Genomic DNA, 22,775 nt, shown 5'->3' on the forward strand with positions numbered 1-22,775 from the left:
ACTAGGTACCTGAGAAGCACAAGAGGGATCCCTGCCCCTTCCTACCGTTGCGCCCAGGGAGGTTTCTTCCCCTGGCTCTGCAGAGTTAAGCAAAGCGGCGAGTTGCGACTCGCCAGAGATAACCGTGGAAAGACAAAACAAATCACGGTGCAGCGGCGAAGAAAACTTTTCGGCGCGGGTCTCGGCACCCGCTCCCGTCGCGCAGGCAGCGGGAAGAGGCCGCGCGCTGCTCCCAGCCCCGCCGCGCCGCCCCCGCGGGAGCCGCCCGGGACAGCGCGGCGAGGCCGGACGCGCGGAGCCGCCGGGGGGGAGCGCGGCCATGCCCGCAGCCGCCGCGGGGCTGCTCCGCGCCGCCGGCAGCCCCAGCCCCAGCCCCGCCCGCCCGCCCGACGCGGCGGGTCCCGCCGGGGCTCGGCCCCCGCGCCGGGCTGCGCGGGGCGGGCGCGGAGCCGCCGAGCCGGCGGCTGCGGCGGCGGCGGCGGCGGCGGCGGCGGGGCGGGCGGCGGGATCGCGGCGGCAGCGCATCGCCCCCGGGGGGGCGGCGGGGCAGCCGCGCCGGCCGCCGCCGCCCGCTCGGCGGCTCCGCGCCCGCGGGGGGCCGCTCGGCGCCGGCCCCGGCGCAGCGCTCCCCGCGCGGGCGGCGCCGCCCGGCCTCCCGCGGGGGCGGAGCGGCGGCCGGGGCCGGGCGCTGCGGGGCCGCCGCCGCCGCCCGAGCCGCCCATGGAGCCCAACGGGACGACGGCGGCGGCGGCGGGCAACGGCTCGGCGGCGGGCGGCGGCGGCCCCGGGGGCGGCGGCGGGCTGCCGCTCTTCCCCTCGGCCTTCGGCACGGTGCTGTCGGTGATGTACGTGGCCGGGGTGGCGGGCAACGTCTACACGCTGGTGGTGATGTGCCACCCGGCGCGCTGCGCGGCCCCCATGTACAGCTCCATCGTCAGCCTGGCCCTGGCCGACCTGCTCTACCTCTCCACCATCCCCTTCATCGTCTGCACCTACCTGGCCCAGGACTGGTACTTCGGGGACCTGGGGTGCCGCATCCTGCTCAGCCTGGACCTGCTCACCATGCACGCCAGCATCTTCACCCTCACCCTCATGTGCACCGAGCGCTACCTGGCCGTCACGCGGCCCCTGGACACCCTGAAGCGGTCGCGCGGCTACCGGAAGGTCACGGCGGGGGCCGTGTGGTCCGTCTCCCTGCTCCTCACTTTGCCCATGATGCTGATGGTCACCCTGACCGAGGCGGGCAAAGCGGAGGGCAAGGTGAAGAGAATGTGCGCGCCCACCTGGAGCGAGGACGCCTACCGGACCTACCTGACGGTGCTGTTCAGCACCAGCATCATGGCCCCGGGGATCATCATTGGCTTCCTGTACACGCGCCTGGCCAGGACCTACCTGGAGTCCCAGAGGAACCCGCCCCACAAGGAGAGGAGCAAGAGGTCGCCCAGGCAGAAGGTCCTCATCATGATTTTCAGCATCGTGCTGGTCTTCTGGGCCTGCTTCCTGCCTTTTTGGATCTGGCAGCTGGTGCAGCTCTACAGCAGTTCCCTGCAGCTCACCACCCAAACCCAAAAGTGCATTAACTACCTGGTGACCTGCCTGACCTACAGCAACAGCTGCATCAACCCCTTCCTTTACACCCTGCTCACCAAAAACTACCGGGAATACCTGCGCAACAGGCACCGCAACTTCTACAGGTTCACGTCCTCCTTTCGCAAGAGGGGCTCCAACCTGCAGTGCTCCTGGGGACGGTCCATGTCCTCCAGCAACCAGTACGACTACAGCTCGGAGGCCCTGGGCATGGCCACGCTGAAGGACAAGTGAGGAAGAGGAGGCGCTCTGGAGGCATGAGGACCAGAAGAGCATCTGTCCAAGGTAGGACTTTGAGACCCCCACTAGCCCAGCAGGGTCCTAAAAACTCATTTCTGGTGGCCACTCTATTTACCGGGCAATAAGTTGTGTGAACCCAAGTACTGTGAAACACAGTTGAATTTCTGTCTGGCCTAGGGCTCCACTCCTAAGTGCTGGGGACAAATCCTTCTGGCGTTTTGGGTGCAGAAGACGAGGCGGACACTTTACTCTGTTCTTTGACAAACTCTTTTCAAGCTTTGCCAAGTCCTGCCAAGCTCCAGCTCTGCACGGGTTTCGCTGCGTGATTTCTCAGCGCTCTCCTCGGGCAACAGTGGGGCCAGATCTGCAAAGGTCTGAAGTTGTTCTAGTCTTGCTTAATTTAGCTGCAGACCTTGGTTTTGCCCTATATATTACTGTTATCTGTCCACAGGGTGTGTGAAGAGACCTTTAAGTCCTTTTTCTGATATGTTACAGTGCGCTACACTTTGATGGAGCTTAAAGTCTCTATTTTGAAATTCACTGTAGCAGCACTGCAAACTCCAGGCACTCACAAACCACAAGGTGAGCTGTCAGAAACCACAGCGGTATCTAAAAGGGCTGGTAATTTTTTAAGTCTTCTGTTTGAGGTGATTTTAATTTGCCACTGATTTTTCTTTTTAATTAGCCCCTTTCTCTGCAGTCATCAGGGCTTCAAAAACCTAAAATTTACCTTGGAAAGGAAATTTTCATATAATCCCATGACTCAAAGGACTGAGGCTGTAAGAAAAACGACTGAACGCTGTACCGAGAGACTCATGATGAAAGGGATAAATGTATTCATTTCGTCTCAGTGCACTCTGCTCATTTGCTTCCCGTTTAGTGTTTAGTAGCACACCTCTACAGGAGATCTTAAACATGCTTGTAAGCATCTTGTTGTAAAACCTCTGTTCACAAAATAAATTATGATCAAAAAGCGGACCATCCCCAGGTTTCTCCCCCCACAGTCCCTTCGCCCCGCACACAGGGGTGCAGATGCGAGAGGAAAGGCTGCCGTGCTCAGCAGCCCTCCGAGGAGCTCCTGCAAGTAGGGGTCAAGCTGGTTTCGAGCCGTAATTGCCTCTGTTCTGGGGCAGACTCTGGGGATAAGGAAAGCATGAAAAGAGTTGCTGAAACTATTGTCAGCGAACAGGGAGCTCCAGGGACTTCGGGAACAATAGTTGCTTAAGGTACAGTCATTTCCCCTCTCCTTGACGACAGCTCCTACCCCCAGCCGATGGCGAGCAGTGACACTGCAGTGCTCCAGTGCTCGTGGGGCTCCAGCTCCTTGGGTGACGCTCCCACAGCACAAGCCAAACTTGCAGGTACCTTTGTGCTAAATCAGAGGCACAAAGTGCCTATACGACAGCAAAGGATCGAAGGGCAGAGAATACAGCACAGAAACACTCTGCATTTCATGCACGCGGCATAAAAAAAAAAAAATAAAATAACCCCCCCCCCCCCCAAAGCACATGTTGGGTGAAGACCAGGAACCCGTGTTACTGTGCCAGGAGTCAGGCATGCTTCACACAGGTACAGTGGCTGGGGTGGTTTTTTTGGCGTGGGGGGAGTAATTTGCCTTAGTATTGCTCGTAGGACGTTTAACCACATGGCAAGCTGCTGGCTACCCACTTTGCCCGGCTCTAACAATATTGCACAGACCGCCTGGCTAGGTGGTGTCACCAGAGCCCATGGTCCCAATTTGCTTGTGAACTAGGGGCACTAAGACACAGCTCGTGTTGGGAATTGGGAGAGTGGAGCATGTTTCAACAGCCTAAGAGACTTCTGAGGAACTAGTCCATGTTCTTATAATTAATTTTGAAGTCATTGTTACTCTTAGGCCACTTCCCATCTCCAAGCCTGGAAGTCGCACCCACCTAAGAATAACAAAGATAAGCGTTAACTGAGCAGGCGGTGGGGGAAGGCTGGAGGTTGTGCGTCATCGGCGAGGGGCGCTGCATGGTGCTGTCCCCAAGGAAGTCAGTGGCACGGCTGGGCGGACGGCCTTGCGGAGCCAAGCGAGGCGGCATCCCTTCCCAGTGGCACCCATGCAGTTTGCTCACCTCTGGGCAAAAAAACCAGTATGTATTTCCTTACAGCCATACAAAGCAAAACCCACCCTGATCCGTAGCCTGATACGATACCGTACTGGCTGGTCTTGATTTCCATCGCCTGGCCTGAGGAGAAGGGCCGTGAAAGGCCACTTACCCAACACGGTGTTACAGGGCTGCCGAAGGACGGCTGATGGCATCACGTGGAATCATTAGTTGCCAGGTGCAGCGTGTATCTGTTGCCAGGTATGCAGGGGGGAGCAGAGGATGGAAAAGCTGTATCGGTCTCAGAAGGTATTGGGGAATGCACGTTCTGCCTCAAAAAAGTCACATGCTAAAATGTCACGTGATGCCTGTGCCGCTGCTCGGCGCATGGGGAACACGCTCTCCGTGCCGCGTCGTCCAGGCGCCCGGCCGCGAAGGGCTGCTGCGGGAGCACCCGGACCAGAGCAAAATTATTACCTCTTTGGCACCGGAGCGGTTTCTGCGCCAGGACAGGCTTTAGCCAGGTCCCGCCTGGACCTGCTCTGGCAGGGGGCAGCCGGTGGGCTCTGGTCCACCCCGCTCTAACAAGGCAACAAGCAGAACTGCCCAAAGCCAGCAGCTTCGACCCACTTCTGCAATAACTACCCGGCAAGAGGAGCTGTTTTAACCGGCTTGCTCTTGTGTGCAGCTGGCTAAGCTGAGCCGTTTCTGTAGGTGCTCAAGTTTTGGAAATGAGGACGCAGGCTTCGTACAGTCTCCTGTAACGAAAGAAACGAATTAACCCAGCAGTTCGCAGCGCTTTGGGACGGGGCTGCCTCGGCTAACAGCAGCCCGCCAGAGCACAGAGCCACGGCCAGGGCCGGCACAACTTTTAGGTCACCCGGATCAAATAAGCCCAGAGCTGGTTTTTTTCTGAAAAATTTTAGGAAATTTTAGGAAAGGCAACGGCGTGTTTCTTTTTTGGTTCAAGCTTGTGGCTGAGAAACTCTCTGCGTGCCCTTTAAAAAAAAGAAAACAGGCTGAGCACTAGAAAACCTTTTCCAAAACCCATGGGGGTCTTATGGCAAAAAAAAGAAAAAAAAGGAGAGAAAGAAATGCAGCTTCATCCGGAGGGCTCTTTGCTGCCTTTAATCTGCAGTAGTACCTCAGCTGCAGCAACTGCAATTTTTCTGTTTTCCGTTGAGGAAAATGCTACTCTTCGGTGGGACGAGTGAGAAGATCCGCTCTCCCCAGATACAGGAGACCACGTCTGAACCTTGCCGAGTTTTTGCGGCCTTGACTTGGAGTTTTGGATCCGCTCTCTCTCCCCGCTTTTTCAGAATAACTCTGCAATAAATACTCAGGAGCCCCTGGTCCGTTTTAATGCATGCGAGCACACAGGGAAATGTTTAGGCCAAAGCATTAACATTTTCACCCTGTCGTTAACGGCCGTTTTTAGTGGTTGCTGCGTGATGGAATAGCAGGCCAGATGCTGAAAGAGGGGCTTTTTATGAGCGTCTCTTTGCACACCCCGCCGAGCAGCTACGTACACCGAGGCGACCAGACGGGCCGAGGAAATCAGTCGGGTGCCCCACTCGCTCGGCGGGAGGAGAAGGGGCATAAACTTCCCCGTTGGGCGATGCTGGGCTCTCCCCGTTGTATTTCGGAGTCCCTCTGGTGGCAGCAGCAATCTTCTGCGCACCTCTCGAGGGCAAAACTTGCTTTTTATTTTCAGTCTGAAGAGCCGGCGGTCAGATGGAATCAGGGGAGCAGCTAACCATGTAATAGCATTTAATTTCTTTAAAATGCAATTTTGCTATGTCTCACGAATCAAAAAAAAAAAAAAAACCAGTTATGAAGGGAAAGCCTGCTTTCAAGTGCTAACGTTCCTCGCCCGCGTTTCTGCCTGTGCAGAGCCCAAACGAGCTTTATTCCTGTCACTTTGCGCAGGATCCTCCCTGGCAGCCCCCACAGAAGTAGCATGCAGCCCAGCGGGTTTTTCGCCACATAACCTGGGTTGCTACTGTCAGTTCCCGTTTTTTCTGGAGAACTGGTGTTAGGGGATGCAGGGGGACTTGGAGCTAATGGCTCCGGCCTGCAGTAGATTGGTTTGCCTTTAATTAAATTGCAGCAGCAGCTTCAAAAGTACCTTTGAAAATCATCATTAGGTGAGCCTTTTTGCCCTTGGTGGAGAATGCATCTGCGACAGGATGGAGAAGGAGGATGCCTCAGTGCTTAGCAAAGTAGCTGGGGGGCCTTGGATGGTCCACGCTGAGCTCCTGACTCCATCACGGGTTTCTCTGCGGCTCCGGGCAGGTGGCTTCGAGTGAGATTTGTCCATCTAAGTAAAGCAACTGCCTAAGCTCTGTCTACAACCGAGGACTAACCGCCTGACTTTGGCCGAGCAGAAGTTCGGAGCAACGCGACCCCAACTTCTAGGTTTAGACGCGCCAGCAACGGTCTCTGAACGCCCTCGAGTGCAACGCACGGGATGAGGTTATTAAAAGCCCCGTTAAGATATCCAGCGGCATGGATTTATGGAGCTATGCAAGCCACAGGCCCTACCAGAGCCTTTCTGTCTCCCAGGAAAAGGTGGCTGGTGGGACATACCAAAGCAAGACTACGGCAACGTTTCCCCTTCCCCCCCCCCCCCCCCCAACCAAGAAAAGGAGCAATTAAGAGGAAAGGGAAAAACGAATCCCGAAAAAGCCTTCTGGCATTTGGGCTCTATTTTTCTCAGTCTCCCCGTAACTCATTTCTAGTTTAATTTTTGATTTAAGTATAACATTCTTGGAGACACTAAGAGCACTACTTCCGTGAGAAACAAGGTGAAGAGTTTAGAAGCACTTGCTGAATTTACCTTGTGGAAGAGCCTCTCCAGTCCCCGCCAGGACGGTATCTGGTGGGAAAGCAGCAAATAAATTTGTGCAAAATCAAAACATCCATCAACGTCCTATGCTGCGCTGGCATTGCACTGCATCAGACATTAGCTGTGCTTGGCAGATGCTATAACGCTAAATGCAAAATGGTGCTGATGGTCGAGACTCGCCTCTCGGTAAGACAGTGCTATCCGTCAGGTTGGTTCGGCTCGTTCAGGCCAGGGTCCTTCTATGTGTGCCTGCAAACCTCCTCCGGGCCTGCCATCAAACTCGTTAAATCTCTGCTGCCTTCTGGGGGTTAAAAACATCCGCTTACACGTGGGAAGCGTAGGGAGGGCTCTCGCGAGATGCCCCGGGAGTTTCTCCTCAGGCTGCACCGAAGGCGCGGACGGATGGAGCGGCCGAGCTCTCGAAATCGCCCCTGATCTGCTGCGCGGCCCTGGACCGGCCGCTTAGTCCTGCTGCTGCAGGAGACGAACAGAGACACTATTTCCCGAATTTGCAGAAGGGTTTTAAGACATCAGCAACGTGTGCGAAATGTTTGGAGATCCTTGGATGAGAGATGCTACCCGGGAAAGGAAAAAGCACTCCTTTTAGGGATAACTCCTGATGCCAGTTAGCGACTAATGGGCGAGCGCCAGGAGCGCTCCTATGCCATGTTTAGAGTAGCAGAGGATAATTTAGTCCCCAGCAACGAGGCGGCTGTGCTGGGCCAGCTTTGCCGGGAGTACAGCGGAAACGCTTTTCCTGGTTAAAGCAGCAGCATTTCGTTGCAGCAGTACCCCCTCCCCAGCCTCTCCCAGGGTAAGGAGGTAGTAGGAGACAAGGCAGGGAAGCAAAGCCGCTTTTAGGGCGTTAACGAAAGCCCAGAGAAGTCGCGTGAGGCCGGGGGGGGTGGGGGGGGTCAGGAAGATGAGGCTACATCAGCTTCATGCTACCTCTAGCAAGAAATGGCCTGGGGACAGCAAGGGGCAGAGAGACAAACCCCCCCCCCCCCCCCCCCCAGGCGGGACGCGGAGGTGCTGGCGTGGATGGCTGTTGGACGCCTACGGGTTCTCCAAACCTTGCTTCGCCGCAGCGCTCGGAGCAGAGAGCGAGCGTTTGACCCAGCAGCCACGTGCCCTGCCCGAGCGGCAGCCAAGCCCCGACGCGACTTCTTGCAGATCCTCCTCTCTTACCCCCTTTTCCGCACGGTGCACAAGGAGAGCCGCCAGGTGAGCCTCCACCTGCACGTGCCCACCAAGCGGGGCAGGTCCGGGCGTGAGGAACGCGGTGGGGGGAAGAGCGGTATCAAAGAAGCGTCTTAATGGATGTTTTTCCTCTTCCAACGCATTCTTCAGTAAATGCTTATCTTAGAGAGCTCCAAGGCATGTGTTTCCAGCTTGGTCTGCGGAGGGTCGAGCTGTAATTACAGACCTCAACCCAGGACCTGCCTTTAGGACTGCATATTCCTGCCCTTCTCCAAGAATCTCCTTCCCCTGGCAAAGAGGGCTTTTACAGAAATGTCATGGATCAAATGTGACTATTTAGTTTACAGGCTCAGTAAAAGTATGTTTGTTTTCAGCAAATTGCTGCCTTTGATGTGGATTTTATTTTCTTTTTTCCAAACTTATGTTCTTCTCTGCCTTCCCCGTACGCCCTCTCCTTCCACTGCGTTACATCTCCAGCTCAGCAACGAGTTACAGCCTCTCCTAGCGACTGCTTCTGCCCTCCCTCCGCTCCGCAGCTCCAAATGCCACCCGTCAGCCTCTACGATGCCCCAGGCAGAGTTTCAGGACTTTAGGGACGTTTCCTACCTCCAAATTTCAAATCTGCAGTTTCTGCCTGACGAGACGGCCCAGCTCTGCACAACCTCGTCCGAGAGCAGGCGCGTTTCTGCGGGCAGCGCTGCTAGGAGCCGTCCCAGCTACGCTCGAGCACTTACATCTGCCCAACGAGGAGCAGGATTTAACAGCCTTTTTTTTTATTACCGTCGCTCCAGCTTAAACATCTCCTGTCCCCTCAGCCGGGCTGGTGCACCTGGCTTTGCAGCCTTGTGTGAGCTGGGTAAGGGTTAAGCTGCTTTAGTTTGGGGAGGGTGCAATAATTATTTTTGGCATGACTGAACGTGCCCCTCGTCCAGCCCTGCGCCCAGGTGGTTAAACCAACACGACTGACGGGCCGTGAAAAGAAATGCTTGCGAAATTACATCTTACAATCAATTTTTTAAAATAATCGGTCTATTTATATGGGTGAAAAGCTGCGGTGCAGTTGAAGCGGTTTCAGCATCACGCAGAATGGTAACTGGCTGAAAGCCTGATCCAACTACTTTTACCCCACTGCAACTAGAAGTCTTGTTAATCCTTGCGTTTGCAGTTGATTCGGGCTTTACCTCCCGTTTTCCCCTTTCTGCTCTGCAAATAAGGCCGCGGCTTCCTTTTCCCGAGCCGTATGTTGGCCGTGAAGCAGAGCGAAGATGAGGGTCCTTGCCAGGGACAGCAGGAACTTCTGTCTTTGCCCCAGCATCCCTGAGAGCGTCGCATCGCAGCTGCAGTCCGCGGCGGTAATTTTTCACGATGGGTCCTAAGTCCTGGAGGTAAAGTTTAAACGCTTAAGGAGGCAGCGTGGGGGGAGCAGTTTTCCGTACGCTGTCTCTGCAGATGGGGGCTGTTTTCCCGTTCCCGTTCTCAATTCTTTGACTCACATCTTCATTTTCGGCACATTAACAGCTGGCGGCACGGAAAGCTGCAGCGGGCAAAGGCAGCAGCTGAACGGATCGTAATTACTTGCTGAGCTCGTTATAACTGTTCTCAGTTATGGAATAATTTGAAAAAGGAAAGCGGGGAGGGGAATGTTAGGTTAACTAAGAGCTCGTTTAGTCACTGCTAAGTTTCTCCTTCCAAAGCAGAGCTCAGCTTATGTGGCTTTGAAAACCTCTGCTTCCCAGCGCTGCCGGTGGGAAGCAGGAGCACTTTCCCCTCTCTTCTTCATCCTTAAAGTACCAAGATGGCACTTGCGTCCTGGCTTTCAGTGTAATATTTTGGGTCCTTCTTCCCTACGAGCTCTGACTTTTCTGCGTTGTTTCTTCATTTTCTTCAAAGGCGTTTACAGCTTATTGTCATGGGTTTTTGTGGCACCAAGTGTCACAAATACCTCTATGAGAATTCAGTCGGGCTTGTAACTGAGAGGGTTTTATTTGAGGATTTTTGCGGAGAATCCTTTAGGAAAAAGCTTATACAGGAGAGGTATTTGAATCGAGATGCATACAACTTAACCTTAAATAATAATTTAATTATTTTGCTTTGGGTTTCTTCTTTAAATGCTTTTATCCTCTATTCTCAATTAATTTAGCATACGACATGCTCCATGCGCAGCATCCATCAGCTGTAACTACTGCTGCAAATAAGCCCAGGGGATTTGGCTGTCAGCGGGCACATGCTAGTCGAAAGGGCACCCCCCTCCTTGCAGAGTGGGAAAGGAGAAAAAAAGAAAAAATAAATAAATAAAGCTGTGAAACCCTTGCTGACTGCAGGCAGATTTATCCCCTTTGCCTCTCCGAAGTGAAAACTGTTTAGAGCCTCCAAGAGGTGGTGGCTCCTCCGATCCGGCCCAAAATACCCACAGAGTGACAAAAAAAAAAGCAGATGAGTCTGTACTGAACCTCGTCCTTCAAAACATGCTTCAGAAGAAAGTAAACTTATTCAAATGTCTTTTCTATAAAAAGAAAAAACAAGCCCGCTCTCGTATCTCTAGAGACATGCAAGTCGGGTACAGAGCCATTCGTGAGCTGCTCATCATAGTTGACTCTTAAACACTGCAAAAAGAAAAAAAAAAAGACAAAACCCATTTTTAAACAGGTTTTCCCGACCAGACTCTGCGAGGTAAATTCTGCAAAACATGAGAGCTGTCACAGCAAGTTGCTTTTAAAAGCCGACGACCTTGACAGCCTCCTTGCAGCCGCGCAGTCACCCGTGGTTGCAGAACCGCTGCAGGAAGGGGACCCCGAAGGCGCCCCGGGTCACAGCTCAAACAGGCAGGACGAATGCTCGGCCGCGCGCCCCGGGGCCCTTCGTTGAATAGTTTGCCAGACGGCTCCCCGTTGAACGGACCTTGGCCGGGCCAAGGCACAGAGAAGCTCCTGGTGGGCTCTGGTTGACTATAAATAGTCGTAATTTTAGAGGAGGGCCATGCATAAAGCAGCTCTTTGCAAGATCCTGCGATTTTGAGAAGCAGCAGGGGATCTTCTCCCCCCATCCCTGTCGCCGAGGAAGAAGAACCACGTTCACACAGCTTTTCCGGCTTAAGTTAATGAGGCCGAGACATCAACTTTGGCAAAACAGTTGAAGGTGCATCGACAAGGGAGCCGGTGAGCTTAGCGAGGTCCCGAGGAGCCCTCAACGTGAAAAGGCTGTTTGGATCATCCAGGCCCGCACTGCGCTTTCTGGGTGTCTCCCAGGTTTCTGCAGGCTTACGCCACCGAGGCGGCCACATGCTGTCCCATCCCCTTTAGTCTGCTGCTGGATTTTGGAGCTACGGTGGTGGGAACGGGACAAGAGCAGTGCTATCAGCAGCTCTTCTGCCTGCGAAGGGTCCCAGCCGCTGACGCCCTCCCTGCTGGCAGCGTGCGCACGATCGGTCCACGATGGGGACTAAGCTGAGAAAACAGCCGGTGCAGAGGAGCCGTGTCCCAGCACAAGCACGTTCGGTTATTTTGCAGGAACGCAGAGGACTAACAGCTCTCACCTGAGTCGCTTGTAGCAAACCCTGCCCAGCCCGAACGCAGAGGCTGCCTTGTAGCCGCCATGCACCGGTGTTGCAAAATGCCAGCTCGGCTCTGCGGGGTTTCCCATTTCAGATTAGCTCCGGTATTTTAGCTATTTGTCAATGGTGAAATCTTCATGCTAGTTAGAAAACATTCTTGGCTACTGTCTTGAAAAAGAATGTACTTGAAGTTATTACTTAGGCTGAGCGTAGCTCTTCTGAAGGAGACCTGCATTGAGCTTGGCCTTATCAGTAAGGCCAACAGTCCTCTCCACACCTATGTTTTTCCTAGCAAAATAGCATTTCCCACTTCAGAGGCAGCAGCTAGTTTAAAAATCGATTCCACTTGTCTCACCAGTACAAACCTGAGCTGCCGGCACACACCGAGCGCTCGGACGGACACTCCGACAACTGGCAGCACAGGAGCCTCGCGCTCTCCTTACAACCCTTGCCATGCTTCGAACGTTAATGTATAGACTCCTGCGAATAAATGCGCACACCACTGCGCTTATTATTCCAGCTCTCACGCCAGGGATTCGGGCAAACAGCACGGCCTGCTGCCAACCCCCTGCCCACAAATCCCAGCCCTGCCCCGACGAGAGCGAAGGGTAATTTGCTTAGACCCGAGCGTCTCAGAAGCATCTCCCCGTAGGACTGAGCTATGCAAAGGCTTTTGATTACTGCCCCGCCATGCGTGCTTAATGGCAAGCATTTAATTTAAGGAGAATGATTAGGAAGAGGACAAGTTTTAATTGCCTGCTCCAAAGCCTAGATAAAAATCTCAGCTACAGAGCCGGAACGTGTTTAGCTTCTCTGGAAAGGGATAATTTTTGCAGCCTGCTAGCGTTCACGGACTCACGAGCCATCTGGAGGTGCTGAAAGCATTTAGAAAACAAAGTCGAGAGGTCTCAAGTGCCAGGTCTTGATATGAAAATACCAAGGTTCAAGCAGGACGTCCGCGGGGAGCCCCGAAGGGTAGGTGCCTGTCCCGTACGCCTCCACCAAAGGATTACGAAATGAGCGAGACTTTTTCCTTTCCCTGTGGTTCCAAGAAATTCAAACTTTCCGTGTGCGAGCGTAGGAGTAATACTCATCTCCATATTTCTGTGGCTATTTCTGTCTTAATTTATCCTTAGACTTTTGCTCGTTACATATCTGGATCCTGCCTAGTGCTAGACGAGATACAGCAGACATGCTATGGGATGATGTAGGAGCATCCATAAAAATACAAGATGCAGCCAATATATAACATACACACGGAGGAAAGCTTAATTCATTGGGTTTTTTACTAGATGGGTGCAGCCTTCTCAACGTGTCCTAGCACACTCTACATTTGGATTAATTAAAGCAGAATATGGACAGGATAAATAGTGTAAGTAAATGGTATTGAGAAAGGGGTCCTGTTGGAAGTTTCATGAAGGGATTTAACGGTAAAAGCTTTGCTGCCTGCAAGTTCATAGTTTTCAGTTGTTTGTCTGTCTGGTCTTCTAAGCAAACAGTAAAGCAGATTGAAGAGGGGGAAAAAAGTCTAGTAGACACTGATACGGGCATTTCAGTCTGGGAGGAATCTCCCGCAGCCGCTCTCTGCCTAGCACTATTTTGTATTTAGCTTATCCCTCTGCTCGACTGACTCTTGTTATTCAGACATTTTGTCTTTCATACTAGTAAGCAACAGAAAAAGTTTATTTTTATCATATTCCTTCCGGTGGAAAGAAATCCCTTCCCAATGAATTTCTATCTCCCTTTAAAATAGAAAAAAAAGGGGGGGGGGGGGATAAGTTAATTGCCCATGGAACCGTGATAGTGAAACAGAAATACTCCAAGTATAAGATCATTTTTCTCCCTTCTTTTCTGCTGAGAGGTGCAAGGACTGAATGGGCTCAGAGTTTGTCTACTTCCATGGCAGCCTTTTAAGTTCTGGATCATCTGCTAAAATGCAGCCTTCTCTTTTTATGGGGATATTCAATGAATCACACTTAACGCTCCACTATGCAAAGACAGCTCCCAGGATGTACCTCCTCTTCGGTAGCAGCACATCTAATCAGAAATACAAATGTTTGCCTGCTGGAAGGGGGGAGAAAAAAAGCATCGCTCAGAGCAATCACATGCAGAACGACTACCTTAGGACTGCCCTGGTTTATTTAATGGTCTGGCTGGCCGAGCAGGTCAACTGCAAGGGGGCGGATGCACCTTGGAGACCTTACGCTGGCCATGAAAAGCAGTCTCAAAAGCAAACATCAAGATTTTTGTGAAGTCATCAGCAAAATGTCCTGGCATCCAGTTAACTGCTTAATGCAACTCTGTAAACAGATGAACAAAAAAGAGCCAAATCCCCAAGGCTTCTGTCCAGAAAAATCATACCTCACTAATCTGTTATAAGCATAGGAAGGGTATCCATTTGTGAAGAAAGCTTTGAACATCAGAGGCTTGAACACATGAACTTGAACACATGAACTCACATGAACTTCCTCTATATTTCTCCCTGTAAATAAAATACCATTTCCTCCATAGAGGGGGTCTGTGGTTTCAGGCACGTGCTCCTTCTGTCCTTCTACACCAGGGAGCCTTCAGCTTGACGTCTCGGACGAACATCTCGGTGGGGTCCATTGGTAGCAATGTATCTGACCCGGCAGGTCACAACTTCAGCCGGTTCCCTGGACAGCCTCAAGCTCATCCAGCAGTAAAAGTGGGATGTTTTGAGGTTCTTGCTCTGTTTGGATGTGTCTACGGGTTCCAGAAGTAACGAAGATGGTCTTCTGGGCTGCTTTATCGACTTTGCAATAGGACCCATCCAGGCAAGGCATTTTCTGTTGTGCTCCTGCAGTCTCATCTGAGTGTTTGAGTCCCGTTTAAAGTCAGAGACTTCACATGAGGAGCTCTGTCAGCAGGACCTCTAACAGATCAGGTCTTTAATGCAAAAGTCACTGACAAAGAACAGCAGAAAAGAAAAAAAATAAGTTTTTCTAGACTTTGTTTCATAATTCAGCACTCGCCATCCCCAAGTTACCGTGAAAAGACAAGAACGCTTAAGAGCAAGTAGCACCGATCTCTACCTTGCCATTATTTCAGGGATATAAGAAAAAACAGGCAAGATGGAAATAAATCTCTCTCTGAAATAAAGGGAGATCTTTCAAGTATGGTCAATGCCTGTAATGGAAGAAAAATAAAGGAGTATTTAGAAAAAAATGAAGGCTAAACAATGAAAAATCTTATAAATATTCAGCAAGGCTTGACAGTTCCACCACCACTAAAAATACTTTTAAACAGGATTATTAACAGACTATATGGGCTAAAAGGGTTATAGGAAAAAGCCAGCTCTTTCGAGTGCAGTTAAGAAAGATTAGCTAAGTGCTAGATATGGCAGGGTCTGTCCACTCAAATAAGTAGGATGAATAAAATAAACAGGATGAAAAACTAAAATATCCATAAGTGGTGCTATTTTAAAACTACAAGCCTGACTAAATTACTTTAAGAATTAACAATACAGGATGTGCACACTCTGAATCCCGCTCAGTTTGGGGAGATTTTCTGTTACAAGACAGTCCCCATCACGAAACAGTACCGACGCCTGCGTCGCAGACCTCCAACACCCCCGGGGCGAGCACGGCCTCGCCGGAGCGACCCTGCCCCGCATCCCTGGCCTCTGCTCTAAGCATCCCGGGGGGACCAGGCTGTTTGCAGCCTCCGTCAGACGCCAAAAGATCAAACACCTCCTATTTGTACACCAGCATGTACTTTACCGAAATGCAAGTTCCCGATTCTCCAGATACGGAAGCAGCACCGTTTGCTTAACTGCTTGCATAGCATCTTACGTATGTCCCGGTTTTAGGGAGTCAGTTTAGGAGTAAATAAGACCACGCTATTCAATATAAGCTATAGGTAAAAGCTAAATGTGCTGGGCCAGAACCGAGAGATGAAGTAAGTTATTTGAGGGGAGACGATGGACAGACTCTAACAAAGATTTGCCTTCCTGGAATAGGCCAGATTTTTCTTTCCCTTGGACAGTCTGTCCTGAAAAGCTTTAGTACAAGCCAGCAAGATTCACGCAGAAGATGAGAGATCAAGTGCCTGCACAGGTACTTTAGGGATAAATGGATTGTCCTTAAGAGAGAGCCAAGTGGCAGGTTTCAGTGAACACGATGTAAAGTTAGCCTTTGGCTTCCTAAGACTGTTTACAAAAACAGAGATAAAGCGGACTATGCTCTAGTCCTTCAGAGTGTTTTACAAAAAGTAGAAGGCACTTGCCAAGGACTTACCCATCACTTTAATGATCACTCCGTTAGCTGGATTTCCTTTTTATTTGAGATTCTGGGTTAAACGGACGCGGGAAGAACAGAGGAGACTGCCTTTCTGAACGAGGCCAAGACGATCAACGCGTGCCAGAGGCATCTGTGGTGCATAAAAGCCGTTCTGCTATTCTTGGAATCTCCTGGTTGGATTTCCACACCACAGACCCAAAAGGAAGAGACAGACGCTGGGATTTTCTGTGTTTGTTTGGAGTAGCGATGGGGGGCTGTTTTTTTGTTTTGTTTTTTTTCCCACTCAGCACTTAGCACAGAAAAACCCTGACCTCCAGCAACGTTTCCCGGTTATTATTCCTAGAATTAGGACAAGACAGAAATATTGCACAAAGCCATACACAAGCACTTCAGGGAGATCAAATTCACACGCAAACCCTGTGTAAGGACAGTTGAACTCTTTGGGATGGAATGTGAGGAATTCTGGATTAAAAATAAAGCCATCTCTAATTACCGGGGAGAGGCAAGCCATTAAGGAGAAATTGTAATCGGAGAAGCAAAACCAGGTTTTCTTGACAGTAGAGTCATTATCATATAATTGTGTGCTACAGTCTCAGAAATTGCCCTGCTGAGATATGGACCTTATGAATAAAAACAAATAACTAGGAAATGAAGCTATATTGCTGATAGGAAGCTAAAGCTCATATCTTGTTGTAAATGGAGTAGCCTGGTAAACATTTCCAGGCTCGAAATTCATTAAGACAGAGTTTATAATACTTCTGTTGGACAAGACATTCTCAAGATAAATGTACCTTTCCAAGCCTTCGCTTGGTTTATGGGGCATTAAAAAGAAAACACAGCAATTCTACAACTGTTTTCACAAATGAAAAATTCATATGTGAGAAATCCCAAGAAGTCCACTCAAAGTTACTAGGATCAGATTGTATGGGATTTAAAAAATAAATGCATGCTAGAGGATGGAAAATCAGGTTTATGCTAAAAATAATCTGCTTATATACGTGTTAAGTTTACAAAAGTCCCAGATATTCCCCAAAACCTTTAGAAGTAATACAATTTCACTAAATTCCTCTGAAAGCCTCACTTAATCTCTTATTGGAGATTGAAAGTTTGGCTTGGTGTCATGCCATTTTTTCTGTTTCATCCTGGGATATTTCAGACAAAGAGGCTCTACCTTTCTTTACAAATTACTTTTATTTAGAAGTACAAATCAACATTCCCGAAGATTTAAAACAAGACCACTTTAAGGTACGAGGCTGTAAATTCATGCCAGAACTTAGCCCCAGTTCTCACTGAACATGCACTGACCTTTCTTTGCTCTGTTTGAGCAGTGAGGGCTCTTTAGAAAGGTTCTCACACGACTGGGAAACATCAAGCCAAATTCTGCTGTTACTTTGTGCTCAATTAAAAGCACTCATCTTCAGCAGCTCGGTATCAGATTTGCACTTGTTTAACCAAACAGACTCTGTCCTTAAGGTAAGCGCAGTTCTAAGAAACAGCACTGCATTTCCCAGCAGCAACGGGGAGGCTTAACCTCATAGAGAACAGAGATATCAAAAGAAATTAAAAAATGTTTCAAATTCAGAATTACTGGTCCAGGATTTGCAGAGGAATACCTTTTTAAAAAGGGGAAAAAAATGTTATTCAGTGTATTTAAGTGGACTAAATTAGTCGAGCTTGTTTCTAATGGTGCTTGATTTCTGCAAATTCCAATCTGCCCCAGGAACACCAGCCTTTCTATGACGATTACTCTCCTGCTGGAGGCTATGAGCAGAATCTTTTAGATGGTCCTCTATTTCCTCATTTGCTATTTAATTTCTTCATAGGTCTAGATATTGCTTTTAGTAGTCCAGATATTGAAGCTTCAAATAGAAAATCTCAGTACTGAAACACACAACATATTGAACTACTAAGTTTTTTTCAAAACATGAATTCTCTAATCAGGTGCAGCACACACAAGTTTTTCACAAATTGCATTTGACAGGTTCGGTCATCATATTGAACACATTACCGAAGCTAAGAACTCCAGACGACACACATACCAAGTTGATTTTATTTCTGAATGTCAGTCAATTCACAGTGTGGAAGAAATGCACCGTGATCTGAAGATATTACAGTGCACAGGATCTCCGAAGGATTAAAACCTGAGAGGAGGTTAGCTGAGATTTCCCCCAAGGTGTAACATGTTCTTGTTAAGCAATATTTTACGGAGGGCAGCTCTGAAAGAACTGTCATTTTCATTTAGTGTAACTCAAAGCCTGCCTGACAGACACAAGGAACTAACAAACATTTCCAGAGTGGCAAAACACTATTAATTTCTATGATAGTGTTACAGAGCGGTGATAGGACATACAGAGAAGTGAGGATTTTTAGAACGGAGGACCTCAACCTGGAGAATCACAACCCAGATCCAGAGGTCCCCAGGTATTTAGCTTCCAATAACATCAAATATGTTTGTGGAAAAGGCCATACATTTAAATGACAAGATAACGGTAGGAACTGAGTTTAAACCCAATAAATCTGTTGCTGGTGATAGTGGTCTGTCTTCGTACAGATGTACAACTGAAATGTGATGCAGACTTTGCATTAACAGGCTTTGAAACAAGTATTTAGATACAGAGCCCAACTAACGTTACTATTTCCTAGCATCCAGCCATTGTAACAATTCTTCCTTGTTATCAAGGACAAGGAAGTGTTTAGGCTCTTTCAGGCTTGAGAACAACAAAAAAAAATGATAGAAAAAACTAATCTTGCTGGTGTGCCAGCTGGGAATACTACCAACAGAACAGCTGCAAGTGTTCAGTCATCATTCCTCTTTATACTGATCTTCAGTGTAATCCCCTCAAATTTAGTATTTCTATTGAAAGGTAGATTAAAACAAAGATGAAACTTGTGTGCAAGAGGAAAAAAAAAAATCAACCAGGTCCCTAGATTTTCGAAGAATTTCATAGAAATCATACAGATTATTAGTAAACTGAATCAACATGTTTACTTCAGAATTTGATTGAGGAAAAAGAATTAGTTTTTCCTACCATTTACTTATTAATGTGCTGATCTGCAAACACCTTTGACTATAATAACACAGGAAGGTAGTTCACAAGATTGTGCATTTGTTTCATTACTTCATCTGTATTACAATGCAATCCCTCTTTTCTGAAGTTCTTGGAATTTATTATTCTATTAACACCACAGACCAATGATCACAGTTAATAGAAAAAGTCTTCATATTAAAAAAAAAAAAGTCCAAAAAGGCCTACTGAGAAACTTTTTGAAACAGCTAAAATATTGCTCTGGACAGGATAAACACAGTATTTCATGCCACAAGGTTTGTAATTATGGGAACAATTAACAAAAATCAGATCTTCCTTCAATTTAGTCTTAAGCTTAAGTTCAGGCCCAATAAACAGATGTTTCCAAAGTATTTTACCATCTTCAAAATGAAAGTCTCTGTTTCTGAGCCAGACATGGATGTATGACAGCTCCAACCCTGGACCATTTCAATTTAAAATGTAGGAAGACACCAGTCCCCTTCCCTGGTGGTTTCCTTACCCAGCCTTCCAAGCAGCAAGCCAAGATTTACAGGATCAAGTCTAAGAAGGCCAGAACTGGCCCATGGAAAACCACCAAAGGAACTAGCTTTCTTCTCAGCTGCGTCCTCTCCCACATCCTCCTGGCCTAACTGGGAATTACTCGCTCAGATGAACCCAGATGACTACCCCTGTCTGTCTCTCCCTTTTATATTTGCTCCAAGAACAGGCTTGGATGGTCAAGCCATTGCCATTAATAGTTCTTAGGTGTAGTATGGGGTTGTTGACCTTGTTACAGAGGGGGCTTTTTGCTTGTGTTCAGCATTGGCTAATTTGACTCACTGTGGACTTCATATTTTAATGAAAATAACATACCAGTGTTGAGAGCTGCTGAAAATTCCACTACTACAATCCAACAGGGATACGTTAAGTTGCTTAGATAGTGGCAGTAGTACCGCTGTCACAGCATGGAGCTCAGACTAGCTGCCTGAGAATTTGGACAACTCCTTGAGAGAGGAGGAGCTGGCAGGTCCTGCTCAGCTCCACGCTGCTAAAGCTCAGGGCTAGCAGCATCCAAAGTCACTGAAGGTCTCTGTGGCACAGAAACAACAGACAGCGGTACTCAGAGATCAGGACTCTTCCTGGGCACCCCAGTGAAACCCTGCATTGCGCACAGAGCACTAAAATCAAAGGACCAGGAGACCCTGACCATTTTCATTGAGAAGGTGCAGAGAAAATGACGGCGAGTTCAGAACGCTGCTTTCTGGCCAGAGGGACCTAATGTGGTACCATTCCCTGGTGTACCGCAACATTTGTGATCCAAGAGCTCTCTGCCTTCCGGCTAACCAAAGAATTGTATTTCTGATTTTGTATTAACTAGTCCCTGTCTGTAGCAGAAAATCTGTAGTAATTTACATAAAAATTAAAAAACAAACAGGAAAACCGCAGTTCAAGTAAGTTCCAGTAGTCAACCCACAGGTGTATTGCCAGCTAATGCCCTTGCCAGGGAGAATACATTCCTCTATCGATAAAAAGTACGTTCAGCAAAATAACACTCATCCTGCTGCATTAACTTTGGTGAAACTTTCTTTATCCCATTAGTAATGGAAGAGACTAAAAAATTTAAAAGCTAACAGCAACATGGAGAGTCATATCAGGACACAGTCCAAAAGGTGGTTTGTATCTTTTAAACCAAAGAATTCTTTTTAAAAAAAAGAGCGCCCCAGGACTCTTCTTGGTTTGCAGCCTATCCCCTTAGAACATGAAGGCAAACCATTTACAGAATATACCAAATTTAAAATGGTCCTTAAGGCACTGTCCGCAACACTTATGGAAAATTACATGATGAAAACAAAATGTATTACAAAATATTAATCCAACTGGGAAATATCGAATTGAATGTGAGTTTACACGAGATGTTATCGACATTTTTCCCCTTCCCCTGCAGGGCTTCTCTCATTCCATTTGACCTCATGCTCCATCCCAGGAAGAGTTACGTCAAGACTGGATCCCCAATGCCGTGGTCTGGGTTGCAAGTGAAGGAGATGGTGATGGCGTAGCGAGTGCCCCAGCGAACCTTTTCCACCCGATGAAGGTTCTCCGATCCAGAGGTGAAAAAGGAAACCCGGCCTGTGAAGACAAATTATCGAATCAGTGACATGGAGCTTGCCATTGAGCTTTCTACACGACTTTGCGATCGTTGTCTCAGTCTGACTGTTCCCTAGCTACCCAAGAGCCCAGAGGTCATTACAAAGACAAACTGTTATGAGCTTATGCTGCACTCTGACAGCTTTATGGACTGTTTAAAACACACATTAATCCTTTGTGATAAAGCTGGAGATGTGATTTCACCGTATCTCATAGTTTGTAAGAGGCGGGAGGAATCTAAGAACATTCACATCCGGTTCTGAGTTGCCTCAATTGAAAAAGAAAAGAAAAGAAAAGAAAAAAAGTCACACACCTCTAGTGGCTGAACTGTCAGCAAAGTATTTTGATTTCCTCCCTGCTCCCCTCCTAATCTGGGCTCTAATTTTAGACAAAAGGAGGGAGTACTACATGGGTGGCAAAAAAATCTGAAGTGAGAAAACAGCCAGCAGGTTTACAGCAGCTGTGGCAGCTTCTCAGCTTTCTACTGAATATTTGCTATAGCTTTTTGTGCACAGTCAGATCACTCACTGTTTAGCCAGGTTTAAAAAGTTACCTATCAATCCTGTATATAAATTTAATTTTTTTTAGAAAGAGCAACATTGTTTTATAGAAGCAAATGCTTACTCCTGTACTTCATCGCGTTACCACCTCCTGCGTTGGGCTTCTGCTGGACTTAAGTGGCTTTAAGGTGAAATCTGGTTACTCTGATAATGACATTTGAGGTGTATTTGCATTCCACTTGATGAAACAGCAAAACGGGGCACTCTAGACACTTTCACATTATTTAACTGTTTGAGAATATAGGAGTTCACTGTCTAGCAAGTAACCGAGAAGGAAAGCAACCCTCCAGGACTGCTCAAGCTCTCCTGGAAAGCCAGTAATACCCACCTGCACAGCTGTTTTATCCCAATAGCATATGTTTTCCTACTCATGCAATTTTTCCACTATTCAAATTAGATTAAAGTTTGTTATAAACTTATCTTGGGGAATTCAGCTGACAATCTGACTCTGCCTGGGACACATTCTTCATCAGGCAAAATGAAGCACTTGAATGCCTACTTAAAATTTGCACAATAACATGGCAAACTATCCCAACAGTAACACAATCTACACTGCAGAAATGGGCACCAGCCACGTGGCAGGCTTTCTTTTCTACCTGAAAAAAAGATCCAGAAGTTATTTTGCCTGTAATCTCTTTAGCAGCTCTCATGGGAGACTTGAACAGAGCTAGATCAGCCTTGTGAAGCTTGCTTCACCTACTAATATCTGAGGTTTATTTCAGTAAGCCTTGTGCCCCTTTGCACATTGAGTTGCAGTTCACATTTAATCTTTCATACAAGTCAGTCCTAATTGCCAAGCAGAACCGTTAAGTCATATATCATATTCTTCTCTGCCTGTGGCTGCACATCAATAGGGGGTAAAGCTATATATCAAATAGATTCATTTATATGAACAGTTCATATACACTTTGGTGTCCTGCGCTTATGGATGAAAGACTGTAAACGTGGCAAACGTACTCCTATCCTATGAGTGTTATAATGAACAGAGCTCCCCTCTTAAGGATTTCATACAAAGTCCAGTTGTCCTGAAAATGTTATTTTTACTCTTATTTGCACATCATTCAAGTACTTCATTATCAATCCATCACCTACTCACCTAAAGCTTTGCCTTAAACTGAATTTCAAGCTTTTTTGTTTGATCTCTTATTAGAAGTAGTAAGTCAAAGTTAGACAAGTTTCAGTGTATTGTTTAAGCCAGTTAATTAAACTGGATTCTTTGGCTATACAGAAAGTGTTTTAATTTCTTTAACAAACATGTGTCTTCATATATGTAGTATGTTTTAACTAC

The 22,775-nt window shown here is 48.2% G+C and overlaps 2 protein-coding genes across 4 annotated transcripts in view; one reads left to right on the plus strand and one right to left on the minus strand.

Moving 5' to 3' along the window:
• Window positions 1-687: 687 nt before the first annotated feature.
• On the plus strand, window positions 688-22,718 carry LOC112995532 (urotensin-2 receptor-like). The gene is made up of 2 exons (XM_026120557.2): window positions 688-1,872; window positions 20,728-22,718. The coding sequence occupies exon 1, from the start codon at window positions 721-723 to the stop codon at window positions 1,819-1,821; it is 1,101 nt and encodes a 366-aa protein (XP_025976342.2). The 5' UTR covers window positions 688-720; the 3' UTR covers window positions 1,822-1,872; window positions 20,728-22,718.
• The window catches only part of OGFOD3 (2-oxoglutarate and iron dependent oxygenase domain containing 3), a 49,250-nt gene continuing 44,263 nt past the window's right edge, over window positions 17,789-22,775 (minus strand). For all 3 annotated transcript variants that reach the window (XM_026120560.2, XM_026120561.2, XM_026120558.2), the window contains one exon: window positions 17,789-20,909. In XM_026120560.2, coding sequence (XP_025976345.2) covers window positions 20,778-20,909 — 132 coding nt within the window. In that variant the 3' untranslated portion in view covers window positions 17,789-20,777. The remainder of the gene's footprint in view (window positions 20,910-22,775) is intronic.

Source organism: Dromaius novaehollandiae, chromosome 18, assembly GCF_036370855.1.
Source record: "Dromaius novaehollandiae isolate bDroNov1 chromosome 18, bDroNov1.hap1, whole genome shotgun sequence".
Taxonomy (NCBI): domain Eukaryota; kingdom Metazoa; phylum Chordata; class Aves; order Casuariiformes; family Dromaiidae; genus Dromaius; species Dromaius novaehollandiae.